This window comes from Esox lucius, chromosome 4 (genome assembly GCF_011004845.1).
Source record: "Esox lucius isolate fEsoLuc1 chromosome 4, fEsoLuc1.pri, whole genome shotgun sequence".
NCBI classification, from domain to species: Eukaryota; Metazoa; Chordata; class Actinopteri; order Esociformes; family Esocidae; genus Esox; species Esox lucius.
In genome coordinates, this window is record NC_047572.1 from 6,604,733 (window position 1) to 6,628,940 (window position 24,208).

General features: G+C 39.5%; 1 protein-coding gene across 1 annotated transcript in view; it reads left to right on the top strand.

Annotated features, from left to right (window-relative positions):
- Nucleotides 1–918: 918 nt before the first annotated feature.
- Nucleotides 919–24,208, top strand: part of diaph2 (diaphanous-related formin 2) — a 529,613-nt gene continuing 506,323 nt past the window's right edge. The window contains exons 1-2 of the mRNA XM_034291816.1: nucleotides 919–1,064; nucleotides 1,518–1,899. Of these exons, the coding sequence (XP_034147707.1) occupies nucleotides 1,816–1,899 (84 nt within the window). The 5' untranslated portion in view covers nucleotides 919–1,064; nucleotides 1,518–1,815. The remainder of the gene's footprint in view (nucleotides 1,065–1,517; nucleotides 1,900–24,208) is intronic.

Genomic DNA, 24,208 nt, shown 5'->3' on the forward strand with positions numbered 1-24,208 from the left:
CCATGCCTCCAGACACAACATACTTAATTAAGTAATAACTTATTTGTCTGTGTTCTAATCTCTTACATCAAGTATGTACTTACTCTGCTTTTACACTGAACAACAATATAAATGCAACATGCAACACTTTTACTCATTGCACTTTGTGTGTCTGCCCCATGCTCTAACTTCCAAGAGATTAAATCTTTCTTAGCATTGCCACAACATACTGAATCAATTTCCTTTCACTGTGTGTACTCTGTCAGTAACTACATGATTTAGAAAGGCACTTATCAATAGATGCCAGTGGGAAGGTGGTACCTGCATTCTGGCCGTTTTGGGGGACTGTTTTCTGCTCCAATAACTGCTGTATTTGTAAAATACACATGCAGTCACTGCTTTCAAATTTTCTATCAATGCATTGTAATCAGACTTTAAAATATTGAATATACAGTACATCATGATGTGAATATGTAATCAAACGTGAATGCAACTTATATATAGCTAAAGTATATGTAATTCATATCATTTGGAATTTGTCGATTTTAAATATGATAGAAATGAAATCAGAATAAAACATTTTTTAGTGAATTGAAATTAGTTTGCTTTCATGTACGTCGTTTGCTGTATCAATAAGCAGTACAACCCAGTGGACAAAAAATCGTACACGCGTTCGCGTTCACCCGCTGGATTTCTTTGTATCTGACACCCTTTCATGATTAAATCCTATCCAGTCGCTCTGAAGTCAGTCTTGACCTCTCCGTCACAACAACAGTCTCCTCCTCGTCCACACCAGCAACCACGACCCCTGAGTGACTGCTGATTTCACCAATTGCCAATGGAATCCATGCTTCCTCTCACGGCTCGTGGGCCAATCGGAATGTTCGGTGGGCAAAACTACAATGGGCCTGGCACTCATGTTTGGTTGCAATGGTAAGCTTGGGATTGGATTTTATGAGTTTTCTTTGACAGATTTATTTAATGTTACATTGTACGGAATTACAACAAGTATTTTAAGTTTATTGAAGCTATTCAGTTAAAATAAAATGTCGTCTTTCCTCATCGTTTAGTAATGTATCCCCAAAGTAAGTGCATGGACAGCAACGGTTGTTTTCCAATCTAATAAAATGTTTGTGGTATTTCAAACACATTTCGTGAATATTGTTTACATTCACGGAATTAATGTTTCGTGTTACTGTGTGTCTTGATAGTGTAAACTCTACATAACCATGGTAACACTGCTACATTTGTATCAGTTAGTTAGCCAGAATGTTACCATGCTATATTGTCAACTAGTTGGTGAAACAGTACTGCATTTCCATATGTGTTCAATAGTAGTAAATGGCAACATTGCTTGTTTACACAACAAACAGTTCACTGGCTTATTTGACAGATAGCAGTGTACAATGTATTTTCAACAAATACCTGCAAAATCACTACCTTCAGGCTATTCCTGAAAGCACGTGTCAACGCGGAGAGCTACTGTGATTTTGATTTGACGCTGACATTCTAAATGTACTGTTTTCTTTTTTGGGTAGATTTCTCTGCATTTTGGAATAACAGATTTGCGCCTGTGTTGAACATTCATCTGGACGGATACAGCACTACCCTACCACACCTTCCTTCGACAAGAAAACTCCTTTAAACTTATCAGCTGAATACAATTATAAAGAACAAGAGCAGTATTATTTGGATTACTTTTACCTGAACATGTTATGCCAACTTGGATGGCGTGGCTTTTGAGGGAACCTAACCCTGGTTGATTTAATTCTTCACAATTGTGGTGGAGTTAACTTTTGACTATTCTTTAGAAGACTACAGCAATACAATATCAAAATGGATCAAGCAGGCGGTGGAGAAGATCCTAATAAATCCAGTAAAAAGAAAGAAAAAGAGGATGAAAGTAAAAACAAAAAGCTGGTAGGTATATGTTCTGTTACTTTCTGTTATGCACTAGTCAACTTCCTTTGAATAGTAAAACTGATCTGTGTTCATTTAACAATCAGTAGTCAACTGATAGACTTCCCATTGAAATACAATGTCACTTTTCTTAAATAAGGTAAATATTTAACCTACTACTTAAGTGAATCAGCTCTACAACCCATGTGCCCTTTCTTGTAAACCATGAAAAAGACACAAGCATGCCTCATTCATTATTTTACTTTAGTGCATAACACCTTGTTAATCAATCACTTCAAGGGGAAGCCCTGGTGTTAAAGTCAAACTCTTCCAGCAATATCGCAAACCACCCCAACTGCTCACTCTTCTACTGTGTTGAACCTCAAAGCGTTCCTATTGTTGGGATTAATAGAGAAGAAAGTACAGCAACTGGCTGACACTGAGTGCAGAACTTTGTGGCTTGCAGGGGCGTCATTTGGGCTGTGCATGCGTTTCAGTAGATATGACCTGAATCAACATAAATGGCGTTATCAGCACTATGACATTAACAACCACTCATTTACACAGTGCGTATGCGATGCTACTTGAAAACTTGTTGGCAATACCTGATAGTGTCTATGTAACTGACTGTTTTTAATTCAGTCTGGCAGCGGAGTCACCCAACAAGTATCTGCATAGTGAGGTACAGTGTCTTCAGGGTTGTTGAGCTACCCACACACTGGTTGATAAGGTGCTTTGTTTAGAAACTGATGAAAACTGATCTGTGAAAACCTGTCAGTGAGCTGTTTCTGCTCAGTGACCGGTCACTTAACTGGAAATAAAATCAATGAAGGAAAAATCTTCAATATTGCTTGTATTTTACAAACTTATACTCAGGGGTTTCTTCAAATGTAATTATTAGTTTCAAGTGTATGTAGGACAGTCACAGGATCTAATTAAAGTGGACTTTTCCCTTGAATTTTCCCTTAATTACAACACTGAAGGGACATGGTCTTTCATGGTCTGCGCATCAGTGTGGTCATTGTAAAGTCTGCTTTTGGAAAAGACAACAAATGAACAGTGACCACAGATAAAAACTGTGGTCAGTGGCTCTGGGGAGTAGTGAGAGAGAGGAAGGTGAGACAAGTGACTTGGAGAGACACACCCATATTTCTTTGTTCCAGGCAGAGCCAGTCCGGTTAGTTTATTACTGTTACTCAGAGTGCCAAAGAGCGAGACATCTCAGTGGCTCAATTTCACTGGGGGTCGAGGGGGAGAGGACTCTCTTATGCTTAGTGACCCAACTCTGTGAGATGTTTGCCTCTGGGGCAGTGCTTGCAGCAGGGGCAATAAGCTTGCATCAAAATAGAATGGCTGAGTGTCTCGCAGTTAGATGTCTCCTTTCTTTACTCTTCTGTTTATTGACTCCTTTCCATTTCCTGTCACTGTAGTGTAATCTGGAGAGGTTAGCATACAATACCAGCATGTTAAGTAGTATGACAGCACGTTCATTCATGTCCTCTGTGGATCCAGGGACATGAGTCATGCAGGAGAATGCACTTACTCGTTCCACTAAGGGAAAGGAACTGGTTTGTCTAACGTTCAAGAGCTGTATGGCTATCTTGTGGACTCTATGGTTTTGTTTACCAAGTATATCTATTCAATTTGTTTTGGGCCTTCAGAGAGCCAATTACTCAACTATGTCCTAGCTGCGAGGGGAAGAACTTTTTTGTCTTGATGCAGCAGGGCTGTTGGGACTGGAAGAATCCATCCGTTGGTGAGCTGCTCCATTGCGCTTTAGGAATGCAAACCTCTCTTTGCCTTAGGCCGCCCCAGGCCTCTAAAGTAGAGAAGCTGCAACACAGAGTCCTATGAATGGAGAATGACAGTGATGAGCAATACAAAGACAAATAAAGCAACCAGGAATGATTGAAGTGGGGATCAATTTTGGAGTACCACCATACAGTAACGTAATCCCTGGTATGTGCTCCAGCTGGGTTAACTTGCATGGAATGGCTGTGATTTCAAGCCAGCATAAAACACCAATGTGTGGATCTTAATTACATAGTTGAACACCCTGTCCTCCAGTATTTCAGCCAGCGCCCTCCACTCTGTTGACTGCGCAGCCCAGCCCAGCGCAGCCTTCAGTGCTCCTGGCAGAGTGCTGATGTCATCCAGGCACTGTTCCACCCAGTGAGCTCACTGCAAGCTACACACTCCTTAAGAGGTCTCAGGGCCAGGCACGTTGACTGTTGCCCAATCCTTAGCAGCGCTGCAGATGTGAAGAGACGCAAGCATATGCCCTGGCTATTGTAAAATCCAGATGGCCAGAGAGTGCAGAAAGAATGTAATTTATTCCTGGGCGAGGCCTTGGTGTGACTTTTCCCCACTTCTTATTTCCCTTAACTTTTGCACATGCATGTCTAAGAACATACAGGCATTTCTCTAATACACACACGTGCATTTCCCAATGCTTTCCCTGACATTGCCACTCAATATTTTTTTTCCAGGGGAGTAGGTCCAAGAGTTTTTGTGACCACTGTTGATTTACATGGGTCCAGCCATGAATATAGGGTCATTGATAAGTCTGTATTAGTCATACAGTCATTAAACTGTATTAGAGGGGGAGGTTGTCACCTTTCTGACTTTGCACATCTGAGAGCTGTGGTGGAGGTCGCACAGTATTCCCACAGTGTGGGTAAACTTTTTAGACTTTGCCAAATGGCAATCTGACCTGGTGAAATCAAGTCTTGTGAGGAGAGAAGCCTTTGTAAGCTGTGTTTTTGAGTCACCGGGTTGAATAATGTCATTGGAAGATTGTCTGGGCTCTGTTTTGTGATGTGGACACAAACTATCAGCCAAGGACATCTGGATAACACTTCTGGTGTACAAAGTTTGTCAGTCTTCAGGCGGTCAGTCACAGGAACGTTGTGTACCTTCCCATGTTAGTGGTTATAAAGTCCTTTTTTAGAGGAATTCTGAAGACCGGTCCCCCTCTCCTTCCAACATTCCAGAGTAAACTGTAACCTCGGAGACAGAAAGGGAGAGAGTGAATTGTGCCAACATATTCATATTAGAGGATGTGGTTCTGAGTGGAAGCTGCTAAGCCATATTACAACTTGTTTAATGCAATGACTCTCAAGTAAAGATCTTGATTCAGTTAACTTCACTGAAACATTATTTTATCTAATTGTGCAATTGGTTAAGACCTGTGTAGTAATTAACCTGAAAGGCCAGGGGGTACATCATTACTGTATACCAAGAATGCTCTGAATATATTGTTGGGATTTTTGGCTTCGCGTTAGAGTTGATTGCTGGTGTCTCATAATACGAGGACCAAAGCTGTGTTAATGCTAGTCAAACTAGCTACCATGATGTAGACAAATCAGAATAAATCAGACACCTAGCCAAAACATTATACATGCCAAAATCAACTGTTTTTGTACATTAAAAAGAAGGAAAAAAAACATTGCTTACCTTAGCAATGGCAAATTACCTGCTAGACCATGCAACACATCTACAGTTGCTCAGCAAAGTCTAACAGATAACGACCACACTCCTGGAGGTAGGCAAGGAGGTCTTTTACTAACATGTGCAAAACACTCCAACAGCCAAACGTACAGTGGATTCGAATGTGCAAAAACATTAGTTAACCTGATTTATTGAAAACGATATGGTGAATTGATGTTACGTATTAACCTAGGGGTGTGATGAGATCTCGTGGCACAAGATCTCACAATATTAAATCGTGACAATATTTCATATCGAGGTGAAACGTGTGAGGGTTCAATTTGCATTGAAGATGCCCCTGCCACTTTTAAATAGTTTGTTTGGCAGCATTTTGGGTACAGTATCTTACTATCCGAATAACAAGCAAGCAAGTTTATTTACAGGTGCAATATCATCAACAAGTTTCAGTAATTCCATTCAAAAAAATCTCAGAAAATTTGAATATTACTTAAGACCAATACAAAAAAATGATTTTTAGAAATGTTGGCCAACTGAAAAGTATGAGCATGTACAGCACTCAATACTTAGTTGGGGTTCCTTTTGCCTGAATTACTGCAGCAATGTGGCGTGGAATGGAGTCGATCAGTCTGTGGCACTGCTCATGTGTTATGAGAGCCCAGGTTGCTCTGATAGTGGCCTTCAGCTCTTCTGCATTGTTGGGTCTGGCGTATTGCATCTTCCTCTTCACAATACCCCATAGATTTTCTATAGGGTTAAGGTCAGCCGAGTTTTCTGGCCAATTAAGAATAGGCATACCATGGTCCTTAAACCAGGTTCTGGTAGCTTTGGCACTGTGTGCAGGTGCCAAGTCCTGTTGGAAAATGAAATCTGCATCTCCATAAAGTTGGTCAGCAGCAGGAAGCATGAAGTGCTCTAAAACTTCCTGGTAGACAGCTGCGTTGACCTTGGACCTCAGAAAACACAGTGGACCAACACCAGCAGATGACATGGCACCCCAAACCATCACTGGCTATGGAAACTTTACACTGGACTTCAAGCAACGTGGATTCTGTGCCTCTCTTCCTCCAGACTCTGGGACCTTATTTCCAAAGGAAATGCAAAATTGATTTTCATCAGAGAACATAACTTTGGACCACTCAGCAGCAGTCCAGTCCTCTCCCAGGCGAGACGCTTCTGACGCTGTGTCTTGGTCAAGAGTGGCTTGACACAAGGAATGCGACAGCTGAAACCCATGTCTTGCATATGTCTGTGCGTGATGGTTCTTGAAGCACTGACTCCAGCTGCAGTCCACTTTTTGTGAATCTCCCCCACATTTTTGAATGGGTTTTGTTTCACAATCCTCTCCAGGGGGCGGTTATCCCTATTGCTTGTACACTTTTTTTCTACCACATATTTTCCTTCCCTTCGCCTCTCTCTTAATGTGCTTGGACACAGCTTTGTGAACAGCCAGCCTCTTTAGCTATGACCTTTTGTGTCTTGCCCTCCTTGTGCAAGGTGTCAATGGTCGTCTTTTGGACAGCTGTCAAGTCAGCAGTCTTCCCCATGATTGTGTTCACTACAGAACTAGACTGGGAGACCATTTAAAGGCCTTTGCAGGTGTTTTGGGTTAATTAGATGATTAGAGTGTGGCACCAAGTGTCTTCCACATTGAACCTTTTTACAATATTCTAATTTTCATCAGTTGTCAGTTATAATCATCAAAACTAAAAGAAATAAACACTTGAAATATATCAGTCTGTGTGGAATGAATGTATACATTATACAAGTTTCACTTTTTGAATGGAATTACTGAGAAAAAAAAACTTTTTGATGATATTCTAATTTTATGACCAGCACCTGTATATAGCACAATTCATACATCGAAGCAATTCAATGTGCTTTACAAAGAAAAATATATGGAAGAACAATAACAAAAACAAATGAAAACATCATAATAATAAAATAATACAATAAGACAACTAATAAAGATAAAAAATTAAATAAAAACTTTAGGAAGCTATAAGGCTAAACTGTGTGGTTAAATTTAAGTGCTCAGTCATAGGAACGTGAGAAGGGAAGTGTTTTTAATCTGGATTTAAAAATGGATACGTTTGGGGTACGTCTAAGATCTTCTGGTAGTTTATTCCAGTTTTCTACAGCATAAGTGCTAAACGCAGCTTCTCCATGTTTAGTTTAGATATGACCTGACCTGTGTTCATGGATCTTAGAGCCCTGCTCGGTTTATATTCTGCAAACATATCAGAAATGTATTAGAGTCCTAAACCATACAGAGATTTATAAACTAAAAGCACCACTTTGAAATCTATTCTGTAACTGACTGGAAGCCAATGCAAAGATTTAAGAACCAGAGTGATATGCTCTTCTCCTGGTCCTGGTTAACATTCCAGCAGCAGCATTCTGAATGAGCTGCAGTTGTTTTACAGTCTTTTTCAGAAGTACAGTTAAGAGGCCATTACAGTAGTCAACTCTACCAGAGATAAAAGCATGGATGAGCTTCTCTTGGTCTTTTTGGGACACTAAGCTTTTGATTCTGGCTATATTTTTTAGATTATAGAATGTTGTTTTGGTGACCGGCAACAGAGTGACAGACAACACACAAACAATATGTAAGCACTGTAAGAAAATAGTGCCATACTATCTTTGGTGGCTAACATGCAGTGCGGTGGCTTAGACGGGCAGTATGCCAAGACCCCTACATAACCACCACATCTCTCAACTAAAAATCGCACTTGTGAAGAATACACTGAAAGGCCAGACAACACTAATGCCTTTGCATTTCAATTTCCACAGTAAGGTGCTAGAGCCATGGCAATAATGAGAGAGTTTTCTCATATGAAATCATACAGGAGAAATGCCAGTAAGTTGAGTTTGTGGCAAAACCTTTTACAGTGCTTGCATGTTGTTCTGTCTTTTACTGCATATGATAACTCATACTCACAAAGTAGAACTGAAGTGACATTCATTACAAGATGATTAGTAATGAATGTCAAACATTTCTAAATACGCCTGCGTTGTTTTTCATTTTGTGACTTTCAGTTGAGTAAAAGAAAAATTTTCCAGTCCTATATTTCGTCATTGAATATTTCTTAAAAATAGTGTTAAAATATTGTCTCATTTTCATGAACCCAATTTCGTGTATCGTCTCTTGAGCTAAGTTTATCGTCACACCCTTAGTATTAACATGTACCAGAATGATGGCAACAGGAAAGTGTGAAGTAAAAGAAATGGGCATACCAATTATTCTGTGGAATTGGGTGGAGTGGGTGTTATATTTTGGGCATGTATGGCTGCCAGTAGAACTAGTTAATTTGTCTTTATTGATGGTGTAACGACAACAGTAAATTGGATTCTGTTCAGGTACAACCAAATGTTTAAAACTCATTGGATGGCACCGCAACTTGCTGCAGGGCAGTGACCCAAAACATACTGCTAAATGGCCAAATGTTGTAAGGTTTTTCACTAACCAAGTCTACCTAACCTGAATGCAGTTGAGCATGCATTTCCCTTGCTGAAGACAAGATTCAAGGCAAATATGCCCTGAAACAAATAGGGGCTGAAAATAGTTGACATAGAGGCCTGGCAGAAAATCTCCGTAAAAGATATCCAGCATCTGGTTTTGTGTGGGTCACAAGTTTCAATGCATTGCATTTGCCATAAAGTATTAATGTGACTATTTTATACAAAATAATGTCAATATATCCAATTACTTTTGCTACCCTAAAATGCAGGGCACTGTATACAAGGGTGTAATTTCTACACAGTATAAACATTCCTTGAAATCAACACTGCACTTAAACCTGTTAGTCTTTGTTTCATTTAAAATCCAATTTGCTAGAGTGCACAGCCAAAACAACAACATATTTCTCAAATTCCTTTGGACTGCTTTGTTCATGCAGTTGCCCATTGCCCGTATGTCTTAGATTCTATACATGATTTGTTTTAAGATGTGTATGAAGTAGAATCATGTAAATCTTGTTAGCTAGATTCCATGTTAGGCTTTGTATGATGAAAAGACAAACTATTCATGTGAATGAATGAGGTTCCAGGCCCAGTGACGACATGCTCATTTTCAGATCAGTGATTTTGTACTCTCTCCAATTTTTTTCTTAGTTGACAGCATTTTAGTTATTCACACAAACATTGATTGTTGACAATGAGGTTGCATACCGTAGAGCTGGGCAATATGAGTTATGTATTACATGAATTTGAATGTGCTTGACTGCGACATGTCAAAGAAGAAAGAATAGTTAAAAAAAAATAGCTCGACCTCCAATAAGGATGCCCTTAAAAGGGCAGTAGCGTTTATTCTGCCACGTAGAAATGGTTTTGTTTATAGTCAGATGTCCTAAAAAGGAATGTCCTTTGAAAAATAAAATTTCTACAGAAAGTAACAGCACAGTATAGGGTAGATTATGGACTGGCAGTTAAAACTTTGGGCCCCTCGACGGAAGAAAAAAAATTACTTTTTCCAGTACCCTAGATTCTTTCATTGGAATATAAGGAATTATTGGAATCAGTTTTGGGGAATGTTAATTTTCAAAGTAAATAATTACAGTTACAAGTTACAGTTCCCATAAAGTAAATAGTTACTTTACAAGTTACTTAGTTACTTGCTGTAGAAAATTAGGTGTTAAGTTACTTAGTTAATTTAACCCTTAAATGGGCAAGCACATATAAATAATCAGGAAAGTGTGTTAATAGCTATTTTCTGATGTATCCAGGTTAAAAAGACACAAGTTCATGCTTTTTTTCAAAATCTGATCTTTATTTTCTAAGTTACACTCTGTATCTCCCGAGATACATTGCCCATTTAGGGTATAAATTTTACCCTTTTTTATAGTTCATGTGCCAACTTTTAAAACATTTCATAAACAATTAGGTATCTGCTTTCATTCATCTTTTGCATACCGTCTACAAAATGTGGGAAAAAAACGGAACTTCATCTCCAAAGATACATTGCTCATGTAGGGTAAAGATTTTACCGTTCATGTGCCAACTTACTCCTGTTTTTATATTAAAATCTTCCCTGTGGTGCCTCCACACTAGCAATATCCTATCAGCAATGGAAGCTGAGAAAACAGTTGTGAGCGTTTTGACCCGTGACCATGCAAAGCCTCACTTTGCACTTCTGACACATGATGGAGGTCTGTCCATCCTGGCACATCCTGCATCGGCCTTTCACTGACAGGATAGGGAAGTGGTCACTGTTGTCATATCTCATATCTTTCACAGGCCTGGGGACATTTGGCTGTTTGATTACTCTTGGTGGTGTATTTTCCTCATTTCTTTTGAAGGGTCATCCTCTTTTCTGCTTTTCGGGGTAGATGAGTCCTCTGGCAGCATCCAACCTAAAGTCCTTCAGACACTGGTGCTTCTGTCCCAGTACTGCTGCATCCCGCCGGTGCAGAAGCCATTAATTATTGACAGCAATGTCAACCATCTTCCAAAATATGCCCAGGTACCACCAGAACAACATTTGCACTTAACCCAAACTCTTTGCCTAGAGTTTGAGTGGCCCCATCAAATGTAGACTTCCCTGTTGTCAAACCATGAAGTCATACACAAAGCCAGACATAGCAGTGCGCACAAAGTTCTAGAACCCCCATTTTTTGGATTTACTGGGTAGATACTGCTGCAGACTTCAAGCTTTTTTCCCGTTGTAAGGAACCATCATCTCATCAATTGAGAACTGGTTCTCACTCTCCATTTCCATATATTTGCTTCTCATGTGATCAAGCACAGAGCTCATGTTATCTTGAAAGTGGAGCATCCTGGATAAACATTTGTACCTCTTGAGTGGCATGACATCTCCTACTTTGTCATATCTTGTATCTGTTGCCCAGTAGTTTTCCATTGCAGGCATTTTCATTATACCCATTATCAGCTTCATTCCAATGAATGCCTTGATTTCGGAGGCATTAGTGTTGATGCTGCATCCAATGAGCTGGCATGAATACAAGTTTGTCTGTTGAGCAATGACCTCAAAGATGTCCGTGTCAAATAATTTGCTAAAGTACGAAGTGGAGTGGAGAGCTCGTCTGGTGCAATGAAGCAGCTTGGTGTAGCAGTAGACTGGTGCTCAAACTCAGTTTTTCTCTATCAATGTAAAAAAAAACAAAAAAAAAACACACTCCCTTTCCCCCAATCACCAACACAAACCAACCAACTATATGTAATTTTACAAAAACCTGTGTGTGTTTGAGAGATGAAGAGGGGGTTCCTTCCTTCCACCTTTTTACTAACACACCAAGTTTTACTGCAGATAGACACATAAACAGCTTATACAGCTCAACTTCCTTGTCCTCCTCACTGGTTCCTTCCTCTGAATCTGATGAACCGTCAAGTGGCAAAACTACAGACTTCTTGAACTGTAGAAACTGCTGACAGAAATTCCCTGAAAACATGTGTACACTGGTGAATTTATCAATAATACACATTTAAGAGTTAAATAAACAGTAATCAATATTTCACAACTTATTGATTATCTGTATTGTTTAGGCCTAAAAAAAAGATATATGTGAGTGATCATCCCTGTTTTATACCCTTATCTGGGCAATGAATCATACAGGATACAGACATTCAATGCTCAAGTTCTCCAGGATACAGACATTGAATATTCAAGTTCTGAAAAGGTAATTAATTATTTTTCAAGAAGAACACATCAAACCATCTTACAAAAACAACATTCTCTAAAACAAAATACAATAAACATGAAAAAATAACAACACTTACATGGCCAGTGTCTTTGTCCACATTTGCTGCCATTTTGGAATTTGATACAAATGTTTGGAATGTTGGCATAAAGTCACATGACCTGAATACTTGACCCATCCCCCCTCCAGTGTATCTCATAAAGTACAAACATATTATTCCCATCCCACCACAGCCCCTCCCCCCACAGCCTGTCACAAACTGTATCTCCCAAGATATAGAAACCGTTTAAGGATTAAGATAAGTCCTTTGATTCTATATACAAGTGTTGGTTACTTATGCCCAAAAGGCAGAGATGGGGCATCGTAATTACGTAGTAAGGAATTGGATAGTCAGTGTCATTCAACAGCATATAACATTAGCCTATTTAATCAGTATACAGCAAGAGTGACCCATCCTGTTATCTCAAGTGATCATATACCATAATGCCAAATACTATTTGCATTTAGTTCTTTAATCAAGAATCTCTTAAATCAACAAATTATTTTGTATTGCAAGTGCCTCCACATTTTCAGGCCAGGCTTATTATACAGCCTATGTGCAGACTTCAATACTAGATCCATTGTGGTGAACAATGAGGAACAAAATTAACAACTAGCACTGAATACTGATAAACATATCTTATCAAAAAGGAAAGAGTAATTTGAAATCTCTTTGCAATAATGTGCATAATCCATTGTTTCATAACTTTGTTCAGATGTGAATAATTACTAAATCGGTTTTTGAAATTATTCAGAAAAATCATGTTTAGAAACAGAACATGTATTTAGAATGTTTCTCTGCTTATATAAACGACCAGTATTAAACCAGTATTAACACCTCCCATATACAAATACAATGTGGGCTACATAATGTTTATTAACGCAATGAAAGTGAATCCCAAAAAAGCTCCACTGCCCTATTACTTATATTTAAGTGCCCTCCTTAATCATTTTTTGTTAATATACTGTAGCTCTGAAGTGGCAGTTACGTGTTAATTCGCCCTAAAACATTTTTGCCTGGAAATAATGGAGTTTTTGAGATAAACTTTGGTTGTCCCACAGAGGATGATTTCTGACTGAACTTTGGTTGTCCAACAGGCAAGTTCCCAACAGGAAGGTTGATTCCAGCAGAAAATAACAGCAACCGCGGTGATTGGTTATATACAAGGGTAATAATGATGTAGCCGAAATAAAAAACTGCTTTACAAGACAGAATCACAAAGCTCACCCGAGCTCAGCCTTCCACTGCACAAATTGCTTGTCGACACTACATATCGTTTTAAAATGAATGGGAGCTGGGTGAGTGGCTTTGGTAGCCTATGTGATGTGGTGGAAATAAAAAGGGGAACCAGCTGCAATTTGTGATGTATTTATGGTGAAACAGTTCCAAACCCTGATTAAGATTAACATTTAGAATTAGCTATACAGTTGAAGTCAGAGGTTTACATACACTTAGGTTGAAGTAATTGAAGAAAAACAATTGACCACTACACAGATTTCATGTAAACAAACTATAGTTTTGGCAAGTCACATCTACTTTGTGCATGGCACAATTAATTTATGCAACAATTGTTTACAGATATAGTAAATTATATGTGAAATAATCTATCACAATTCCAGTGTATCAGACACATACATATGCTATGTTGACTGTGCTGTAGGCTAATATACATAATTTGAGTAATTTGGAGGTGTACCTTTTGGATGTATTTCAAGGCCTACCTTCAAACTCATAAAAATATTTTGAAGCAACATCTCAAGACATCAGTCAGGAAGTTAAAGCTTGGTCGCAAATGTGTCTTCCAACTGGTCAATGGCCCCAAGCATATTTCCAAAGTTGTGGCAAAATGGCTCAAGGAAAACAAAGTCAAGGTATTGGAGGGCCATCACAAAGCCCTGAACTCATTCCTATAGAAACATTTTCGGCAGAACACAAAGGTGTGTGCGAGCAAGGAGGCCTAAAAACCTGACTCGATTACACCTGTTCTGTCAGGAGGAATAGGCTAAATAAAATCACCCAACTTATTGTGGGGAGCTTGTAGAAGACTAACCGAAAAGTTTTACCAAAGTAATGCTACCAATTACTAATTGAGTGTATGTAGACTTCTGACCCACTGGGAATGGGATGAAATAAAATAACCTGAAATAAATCATTCTCTCTATTATTCTGACATTTCACATTCCTAAAATAAAGTGGTAATCCTAATTGACAGGGACATTTTACTAGGATTAAATGTCAGTAATTGTGAACAACTGAGTTTAAATGTATTTGGCTGAGGTACATACAGTGGGGAGAAAAAGTATTTGATACACTGCCGATTTTCCCACTTATAAAATATAGTAGAAGTCTGTAATTTTTATCATAGGTACTCTTCAACTGTGAGTGACGGAATCTTATGACACAATACGGACTTTCAGCTCCCTCCGAAGATTTTCTATTGGGTTCAGGTCTGGAGACTGGCTGGGCCACTCCAAGACCTTGAGATGCTTCTCACGGAGCCATTCCTTAGTTGCCCTGGCTGTGTGTTTCGGGTCGTTGTCATGCTGGAAGAGCCAGCCACGACCCATATTCAATGCTCTTACTGAGGGAAGGAGGTTGTTGGCCAAGATCTCACAATACATGGCCCCATCCATCCTCCCCTCAATACGGTGCAGTCGTCCTGTCCCCTTTGCAGAAAAGCATCCCCAAAGAGTGATGTTTTCACCTCCATGCTTCACGGTTGGGATGGTGTTCTTGGGGTTGTACTCATCCTTGTTCTTCCTCCAAACACGGCGAGTGGAGTTTAGACCAAAAAGCTCTATTTTGGTCTCATCAGGCCACATGACCTTCTCCAATTCCTCCTCTGGATCATCCAGATGGTCATTAGCAAACTTCAGATGGGCCTGGACATGCGCTGGCTTGAGCAGGGGTACCTTGCGTGCGCTGCAGGATTTTAATCCATGACTTCGTAGAATGTTACTAATGGTTTTCTTTGTGACTGTGGTCCCAGCTCTCTTCAGGTCATTGACCAGGTCCTGCTGTGTAGTTCTGGGCTGATCCCTCACCTTCCTCATGATCATTGATGCCTCAGGAAGTGAGATCTTGCATGGAGCCACAGACCGAGGGAGATTGACTGTCATCTTGAACCATTTTCTTATAATTGCGCCAACAGTTGTTGCCTTCTCACTGAGCTGCTTGCCTATTGTCCTGTAGCCCATCCCAGCCTTGTACAGGTCTACAATTTTATCCCTGATGTCCTTACACAGCTCTCTGGTCTTGGTCATTGTGGAGAGGTTGGAGTCTGTTTGATTGAGTGTGTGGACAGGTGTTTGTACAGGTAACAAGTTCAAACAGGTGCAGTTAATACAGGTAATGAGTGGAGAACAGGAGGGCTTCTTAAAGAAAAACTAACATGTCTGTGAGAATTCTTACTGGTTGGTAGGTGATCAAATACTTATATACTTAGGTGATCAAATTATTGAATTATTTAATAGTCATTCAATGTGATTTTTCTGGATTTTTGTTTTAGATTCCTTCACTCACAATTTGAAGTGTACCTATGATAAATATTACAGACCTCTACATGCGTTCTAAGTAGGAAAACCTACAAAATCGGCAGTGTATCAAATACTTCTTCTCCCCACTGTATAAACTCCCAACTTCAAATGAATGTTGAGGAGTATGGTCAGGGTAGGGAGATGGAATTAGAGTAGGGTGGTGGAATCAGAGTATATATAAGTCAAAGATATTACTACAATTTATTTTTGAGTTCTAACTGTTAGCTTAGAAATGGCTAAGTAAGCTACCTAGCAAGGTATCCTCTAGCATGTTGTATAACATGGTATACAGCTTAACATAAACAAACCAGAAAACGCAGTCTACACACATTAGTAATGCGTCTTAAGTAAGCTGCAATCTTTCCAATGGTTTACATGTAACACATATTACTATGTAACCAACCTACTCCACCCAAGAGTTTATTCTACCTCATTTCCACTCTCTTTTAGAACCCAAAAACTAATCCAGACAGTTTTTACATGCTTTCTTCTTTCGAAATATACAGTATGTTTAACTTCTCCATGCTTACTTTTTAACTTCTACATGCTAGCGATTTGAAAAACAGTCTGGATGAGTTTTTTGGCTCCCAACAAATGACATTGAGGCAGAATTGTGCTGCCACTAAACTGTTTTTTAAAAAGGAGTTATAAAAACAGGGGGCACCAGGAGGACATTTTCCACCATAGAGGCATCCCATGAGGGCACATTGTCTTGCATGTATGAGCGCGTAGAGTCCAACAAATGTTCTAGTATATAGGGCAGCCTACATGGCACTGCATCACATTATCTCCATTGGATGGGCACCAACTAGGACACTTAATGACATTTCCTCACACATAAGGTACACTGTATCATAATATTTCCACTGGAAGGGTTCCCATTAGTGCACTCCATCACGTTTTCTCCACTGGAAGGGCACCCAGAGGGTACTTATTCATGTTTTTTTGAACATAGGATTGCCTTGGAGGTCACTTAACCACATTTCCTCACAAAAAGGGGCACCCTCTGAGGCTCTGCAATCCATTTATACCCTTGAGTCCACTAGTGCCTATGTGTATCATGTTCTTTTTCTGGTAGAGCTGGTGCTGCCATCTTTTTTGTCCTACGTTGCCAACTTGCAACTAGAAAAAAGGAATTATATGTAAAGCTTTGTAGATTCCACTGAGGGAAATTGAGTAACGTGTTATTTATTTGAAAAAATAACCAGTAAGTAATTTAAATTAAATAACTAACGCATTACATTACACGTCACCTTTACAAAGTTGTTCTGACTACTTAACATGTTACTTAGTAACGCATTACCCCCAGCACTGCCTTGAAAACTACTCAATGTTGGGTGCCTCCAGTCACCCCACTCTCCAAATGTTTGGTAAAAGACAAGTCACTGTAGCTGCATTATTTCTTAAACACCCTCCCACATGATAAGACAGTTTGAGTTGGAAAGAGAGAACAGCTGTTGTGACTTACTCCATAGCACATGAAGATAGTTGTGCTCTACATATTGGAAAAGCCTGGCTTCAAAAAGCTGTTAACACAACAAACCTCAGACAAGCTACCAAGCTGCAAGTATTTTGATGACTTGCCACTATTGCATATTGATATTTTCAGAGTCATTAAAAATGCTGGCTGATGTTTTTACTTTTCCACAACATCTGTCATGCTTGAGCAGAATGTGACTTTTATCTAAGCTTGACTTTCACTATAGGTGAAATAATAGCCCAGGGTCTTCTAGATGTGGTGCAAGTAGGTAATTGCTCCTTTATAATTTCCTTGGTGCTCCTAATAACATTTTACCTCCACACTAATTTCAGCACGTGATTAGTCTCCAAACCCTATTGTTTGGCAATGTGTAATAAGGTGTAAGCGAAAATATCCTGCAAGTTAAGTGAGCTGAACATTATTCACACCGGGAAAAAGTGCCAAGCTTTTCTGTTGCGGCGCATCACAACTTAGCAGTGCACCTACATTTTTGCAGATTAATAAATAGTTGTGGAACCAAATGTGTGTGTATAGTGGCTGTGTAAAACTGAAACAGAAATCCGATATACTGAAGTGCTATAATATTTATTAGATCACAACAGATAAAGAACAAAAAAAAAGTATATGTGCGATGTCGTGAATCCATCTGTCATCTCTCGGTCAATCTCCATAATAGCTTGTAAAATCAGTTTACTTGCTTTACGTCTATCATTTCAGGCATTTTTAGTCCACTTTGCTACTACTGCTCATCTCTTTTCCACCATTGACTCTATGACCACATTTGCCAGCCAATAAATCATGATCCACAGCAGCACAACTTCAAACTCCTCCATGGTGCATTACTGTGCTGTTGCAGTGTCGCATAAATGATAAAGATGCTTGTCCATCGCTTATGTCAAAGTAAGAACATATGTCCGCGGACTAATATGCCTAATCTTCACAGTTCTTTAAACCGAAACACACAACAGTGGGATGAAGGAACCTTTTAGTTCCTCGAAAAGTAGTTCCAGGGATTAAAAGTTCTGGGTACTTTTGGTGGAAACATGGCTTTATTGCTGCTGCAGAATGTGCATAAAGTTTCCCCGGAGACTTTTATTTTGAAGGCAAAATGCGAAAACCTTTGGTCTTATTGTTGCTGCCTAATCTCTATGTTGCCCACATGACGCTAATTCATTATAGCTATCAAGTTGTGACAGTTAGCCAGCTAGCCAGCTTCTTAGCTTGGGTTGTCGCTCAGACGATGGCTACCTTTTTATATCAATGTGACCGTTACTCTTACTGACAGTTCAATGCAAACGTGCTCATGCACAGACACTGCCAGTTACTTTTAACTGACCTCACTTGCTAGTTAGACTAATTGTCTGAATATGCATATCTACTCTGATGCTTGTGCGATAGTAAACTGTGTGCAATGGAAAATACGCCAAGCTTTTCTGTTGCGGCGCATCACAACTTAGCAGTGCTGCTCTCCACCTCTCTGATTACAATAAGAGGGAAACATTGGGTACTGTACAAGCATTTACCCGCCAGTGTGGCAGATAGCCTTCTGAGATTTACTCGCCAAACGTAAAATCTACCCGCATTTGGTGCTTGACAGGAGTTAATTTCGGACCCTGGGTGTGAATGACAACCAACAGCAAGAAAATGGTGTACAAAACAACAAATCAAGGTGTTGTGAATTGTCAAGACAAGATATTATGGATTAAGTTATGGATTGAGATTCAGTAGGATTCGTTTTGGGGCTTTAAGAGTGAACTGACGTCACACCAGTGTCAACTGAGATTTTCTGGGAAAATTAGGCGTAAATAGTTCCTGTTTTGAAAGTTATGTCCTTCAGCTTTATATTTGATAATGCATAGAATACATGCTTTGTTTTACTGGTCTACCCCATTGGCTAATCCTTTCACTGTAGTTAAAAAAGCATTGGTAAAGAGCTAGGAACATACAGCAGACAACTAGACTGTCTTGTGGTTGTACCCAGATAGCATGTAGGTAGAGTTCCACAGTGTCTGGTCTTTAAGCAGGAAATGATGACTCAACATCTCTTTTCTTTAGGCGGTGGCTATTCGGTACAGCTCTGTTACACATGCAAATGCATATTAATGTCAGTGTTTTAGCTTTCAGTACTTTTAACTGGTCTATGTAGAGATGTCCGATGAGACAGACTTAGTTTAGTTTAGCTTAGTGGCTGATGTTTTGTGCTGTGTTGTTTTGAGAGAATGTTATCTAAACTTTGAAGATAGTGCTGTCTCAAGCCAACCGGTTGACTGCAACTGTCTTTTCTGTGCTGTGTTGTTTAGTTTAATTTCATCTGTACTTCTCTGGATCCTCTTTCAGGCCCACGGATCAGCACTTGTCTTCATTGGATTGTGTTGTCATGGGCCTTTTCAAGCTCTGTTCTGGCATTCATAATCAATTTCATAGACAATTAGGCAGAAGTAATGTCTCAGTAATCTCAAAGGAAGAAAGTAACCTTTTGAACCACACGTATCCTCATTGAATGATAAGTGAAGTCTTTCGTATTCACATTTCCAATTTACATCAGTCATTCTGGAATCCTGAAAGATGACAAAACTTATGGCTCTTTTTCTTTTCCCTTTCTCCTGATCATGTTTTCTGTATGCCTGACAGTGATTGTAATTGTAGATATTAGGTTTATCCCTTTACTTAATTCAGTCTGGTTTTAGTGATTATTATCCAAGACAATTATGCTTCATTAAAGTAATGAAATCATCAGTAAAGCATGGTTTATTTAGTCATCCTTAAGAAATAGCATGTTAGAAATTGACTTGCATTTTAATGAGTGAAATAAGTATTCGACCCCTCTATAAAACATGACTTAGTACTTAGTGGCAAAACCCTTGTTGGCAATCACAGAAGTCAGATATTTCTTGTAGTTGGCCACCAGGTTTGCACACATCTCAGGAGGGATTTTGCCTCACTCCTCTTTGCAGATCTTCTCCAAGTCATTAAGGTTTCTAGGCTGACGTTTGGCAACTCGAATATTCAGCTCTTTCCACAGATTTTCTATGGGACTAAGTTCTGGACACTGGCTTGTCCATTCCAGGACCTTAATGTGCTTTTTCTTGAGCCACACCTTTGTTGCGTTGGCTGTGTGTTTTGGGTCATTGTCATGCTGGAATACCCATCCTTGACCGATTTTCAATGTCCTGGCTGAGGGAAGGAGGTTCTCACCCAAGATTTGACGGTACATGGCCTCGTCCATTGTCCCTTTGATGCGGTGAAGTTGTCCTGTCCCTTTTGCAGAAAAACACCCCCAAAGCATAAGGTTTCCACCTCCATGTTTGAGGGTGGGGTTGGTGTTTTTGGTGTCATAGGCAGCATTCCTCCTCCTCGGCAAGTTGAGTTGATGCCCAAAGAGCTCAATTTTGATCTCATCTGACCACAACACTTTCACCCAGTTCTCCTCTGAATCATTCAGATGTTCATTGGCAAACTTCAGACGGGCCTGTACATGTGCGTTCTTGAGCAGGGGGACCTTGCGGGCGCTGCAGTGTTTCAGTTGTTTGCGGCGTAGTGTGTTACCAATTGTTTTTTTGGTGACTATGGTCCCAGCTGCCTTGAGATCATCCCGTGTAGTTCTGGGCTGGTTCCTCACTGTTCTCATGATCATTGCAACTCCACGAGGTGAGATCTTGCATGGAGCCCCAGACCGAGGGAGATTGACAGTTCTTTTGTGTTTCTTCCATTTGCAAATAATTGCACCAACTGTTGTCAACTTCTCACCAAGCTGCTTGGCGATGGTCATGTAGCCCATTCCAGCCTTGTGTAGGTCTACAATCTTGTCCCTGACATCCTTGGACAGCTCATTGGTCTTGGCCATGGTGGAGAGTTTGGAATCTGATTGATTGAGTGCCTCTGTGGACAGGTGTCTTTTATACAGGTAACAAGCTGAGATTAGGAGCACTTCCTTTACGAAATGGTCATAGTTTTCGTTTCATTATGCGCCAAATTTCATAATGTGTTTTTCTTTTTAGCATTACACAACTTTTCCAGTCTTTTTTTCCCTTGTGCCGGCTTTTTTGAAACATCTTGTGGGCATCAAATTCATAGTGGGCATATCTTTTTCAAGAAATAATACAAAATTTAAGTTTCAACATTTGATATATTGTTCTATTTTCTATTGAGTATAGGGTTTACATGATTTGCACATCTTTGCATTCTGTTTTCATTTCCATTTTACACAGCATCCCAACAATTTTGAAAATGGGGTTGTAGAATATGTTAAGACCTGGGTGGACTACATTTTTGTAGTCCACCATTTTCCAACATAAAGATAAATATGCTGTTTTGAAGTTAGCAGTAAAAAATGCTATTAAAATTTGTATTTCACAAGAGTAGGTATTTCTGAACAGAATCCTCATATAATGGGCCAGTAAAGTCCAAGAGGACCTTGCTTGGCTCATACTTAGCTTTGTATAACTATTTTAGCCGGACTGCATTAGCCGAGCCAGCCAAGAAGAGCGAATGTCTCATACTGAGTGAGTAGTCAACCACACTTAAATAGTGTAGTGATTCAAGTCGCGGACTGCCACAAAGTCGGCTGGGGTTTGATCGTCGCCATGGACCAAACAAAGTAGGCATTAGGATTTGTTAAGCATAGCCTACAACTTTGCTAGCTACAAGCTTCAGTAGCTACATTATAGTAAGCCTAAAGTAAAACTGTTTACGGTCATATTGCGATTGACGGATATTACTGCACCGAAAAGGAACATTTCGATTTACATATTGTCGTTGACTTTAGCATAGTGGTTGGCTATTCAGCTGACACTATTTCTAAAGAAACAAAGCAGCCATGGAATGATTGGAGTCATTGTTTTCATTATAGGAAATTTAGCTTTTAGCTAGCCATCTACAGTATTATCTATCTAATTGAATGCATTTAAGGTAGTGCTGTGATCCTTTGAAACTACAGGGTAGTTTTAATTGCATTATAATGGAAATTAACACTTGTTTTAGATTGTACTCTTAGTTTGTTCATTGTTTGAACATTGTTACATCATGCCTAACAGCAATGTGAGAGAGAAAAAAGCATGGGATTGTTGCATGGCAGGAAATGGGAAAGAGGAAGTGGTAAAGAATGCGTTAGTCAGTCAAGCCAGTCAAAGAAGAAACATCTTACTGTTCTGACATCATCCTGCCATAATACAACATACCGCCTATTCTTGGCAAGGAAAAGCATGAAGCACTATAAATCTCTCACTATTTTATATCTTTCTAGATATACGTTTTGGAAGGGATTTACATTTTATCACCATGTACATTGGTCATACGTAGGTCTTTAAACATGTTGTGTAGATATGTATGGTAATTGCACAATTTGACATCCTATTCTCAACTGACTCAATGTCATCTGCATAAATCTCCCCAACACAAGTGAAGTCAACACAAGTAGTCGCAAAATAGTTATTTTCACATGACTACATGACTTGATGATGAACAGAGACTGTAAGACCTTCATGTACTCAAATACATTTCAAGAGCCAATACTTTCAGACACACTCCAGCTGCTTTTGTAGGCAAAATTATAAATTATTCCCCAGGGTGTATGTTTAGAAACTCCTTTAGTGTCCTGAAGAAAAACAAACAAACAAACTGCCATAGAAGGCTAACCTCAGGACATTAATGTGCTTGTCCCTGGTCACATGTCCATGTCATTTAAAGAACCGCCATTCTAATCAGAGCGCAGCTGTTCTTTGTGTTATTGCCCAATTCAGTAGTTTAGGAAATGTGAACCGCAGAACACTTTCTTGAAATAACCAACGTACCACAGATTCCTTCCCATTTAAAGGCATTTGACTGAAGCTAATCGACCTTTTCCAACATCCTTGTATAATTATTATTTTTTTATGTTATTTTTAAGGTTTAGCGGTATTAGAATCAAGTTAACACCGCCTTGGTGCCTAAATTTGTTGTTTTTGGAACTAACTGTCTCTTTCTCTCCTGACTATCCAATTTACCCTAATTCAGTTTGTGGAGAGAGGACAGAGCTCCATTATTTGATTGATGTGCATGGCAGATTTGTGTTCTGATAGAGAGGCTTTCTTTACCCCTCTTTCTGTCTGTCTCTCTCTCTCTGTGTTTCTGTCTCTCTCTCTCTGACAGAGTGGTCAGTGTTGGTGAATGACTCTTAAGCCCCCTGTGTGCATTTTGAAATTAATTACTTTGCCCGCATGCATATATGTTAATAAGTCCTGTTCTCTGTGCTGAATAAAAAAAAAATAGATTTACATATCGCTTGTCTCATACAGCCACACAACTGCTGTAACACGTTGTGCTGGGTCACTCGTATCAGGAGCCACGTTGCCACTCATTTATCCAGCAGAAAGCTATAGATTTGGGTATCGGGCTTTCCCACAGGGAGACTGGTGGGTTTCATGAAATGGACCATGACAAGGGGTAGGGGTGCTCAGCCAGCACTAGAAGCCTGTGGGTCTGATCTGTAAAGTTCTTTCACTCACTCCTGACTGGATGGTAAGATGACTCCCAAGGCTACGGTAGGCTACATTAGAACTATGGATAGAACAGTTCCATTAGGTCCATTGCAGTCTGTAATAACTCAATATGTAATATTGAGTAATGGTGGTAGCCCTGATCTAGACATTTGGTCAATCACTTCAGAGTAGAATTTAAGATGGCTTTTTTGGCTGTTGGGACACGGTATACACAACAGATTCCAAACTCATTTCCCACAGGGCCCCCCATTCACATGAAAAATGATTTTTTTCTGATTGTTTATTGAGTTGAGACAATATAAGTCTATATTTTAGTAACTGCCCTGTGTTTCCAGGTTTTTATAAAATATGAACTATATTTACTGACACTATAGGGTAAATATACTTCACAATCATATTTATTTGGCCCCCAAAAATAGAATTTCATAGTTGTTCATAGTAATTTTGATTCAGGTGACCAGGATTTATCTCGTTAATCAACATGTTTCCCCTGTGCTGGTCACCTCGTTAGGAAAGGTTTTATTTGTGCTGGGACAGTGATTCAGGTGGAGTAAGATGAGAGCAACACTATCAGTAGTTACTTAGAGATTATTAAAGCCTGAAACTTGGGTTCTCTCGTTTGGTTTGTGGTACTTTGATATTCACGCCCTTCCTTCAATTGGTGTGGACTTTTGTATTAGCTTTTTCCAAGGCAA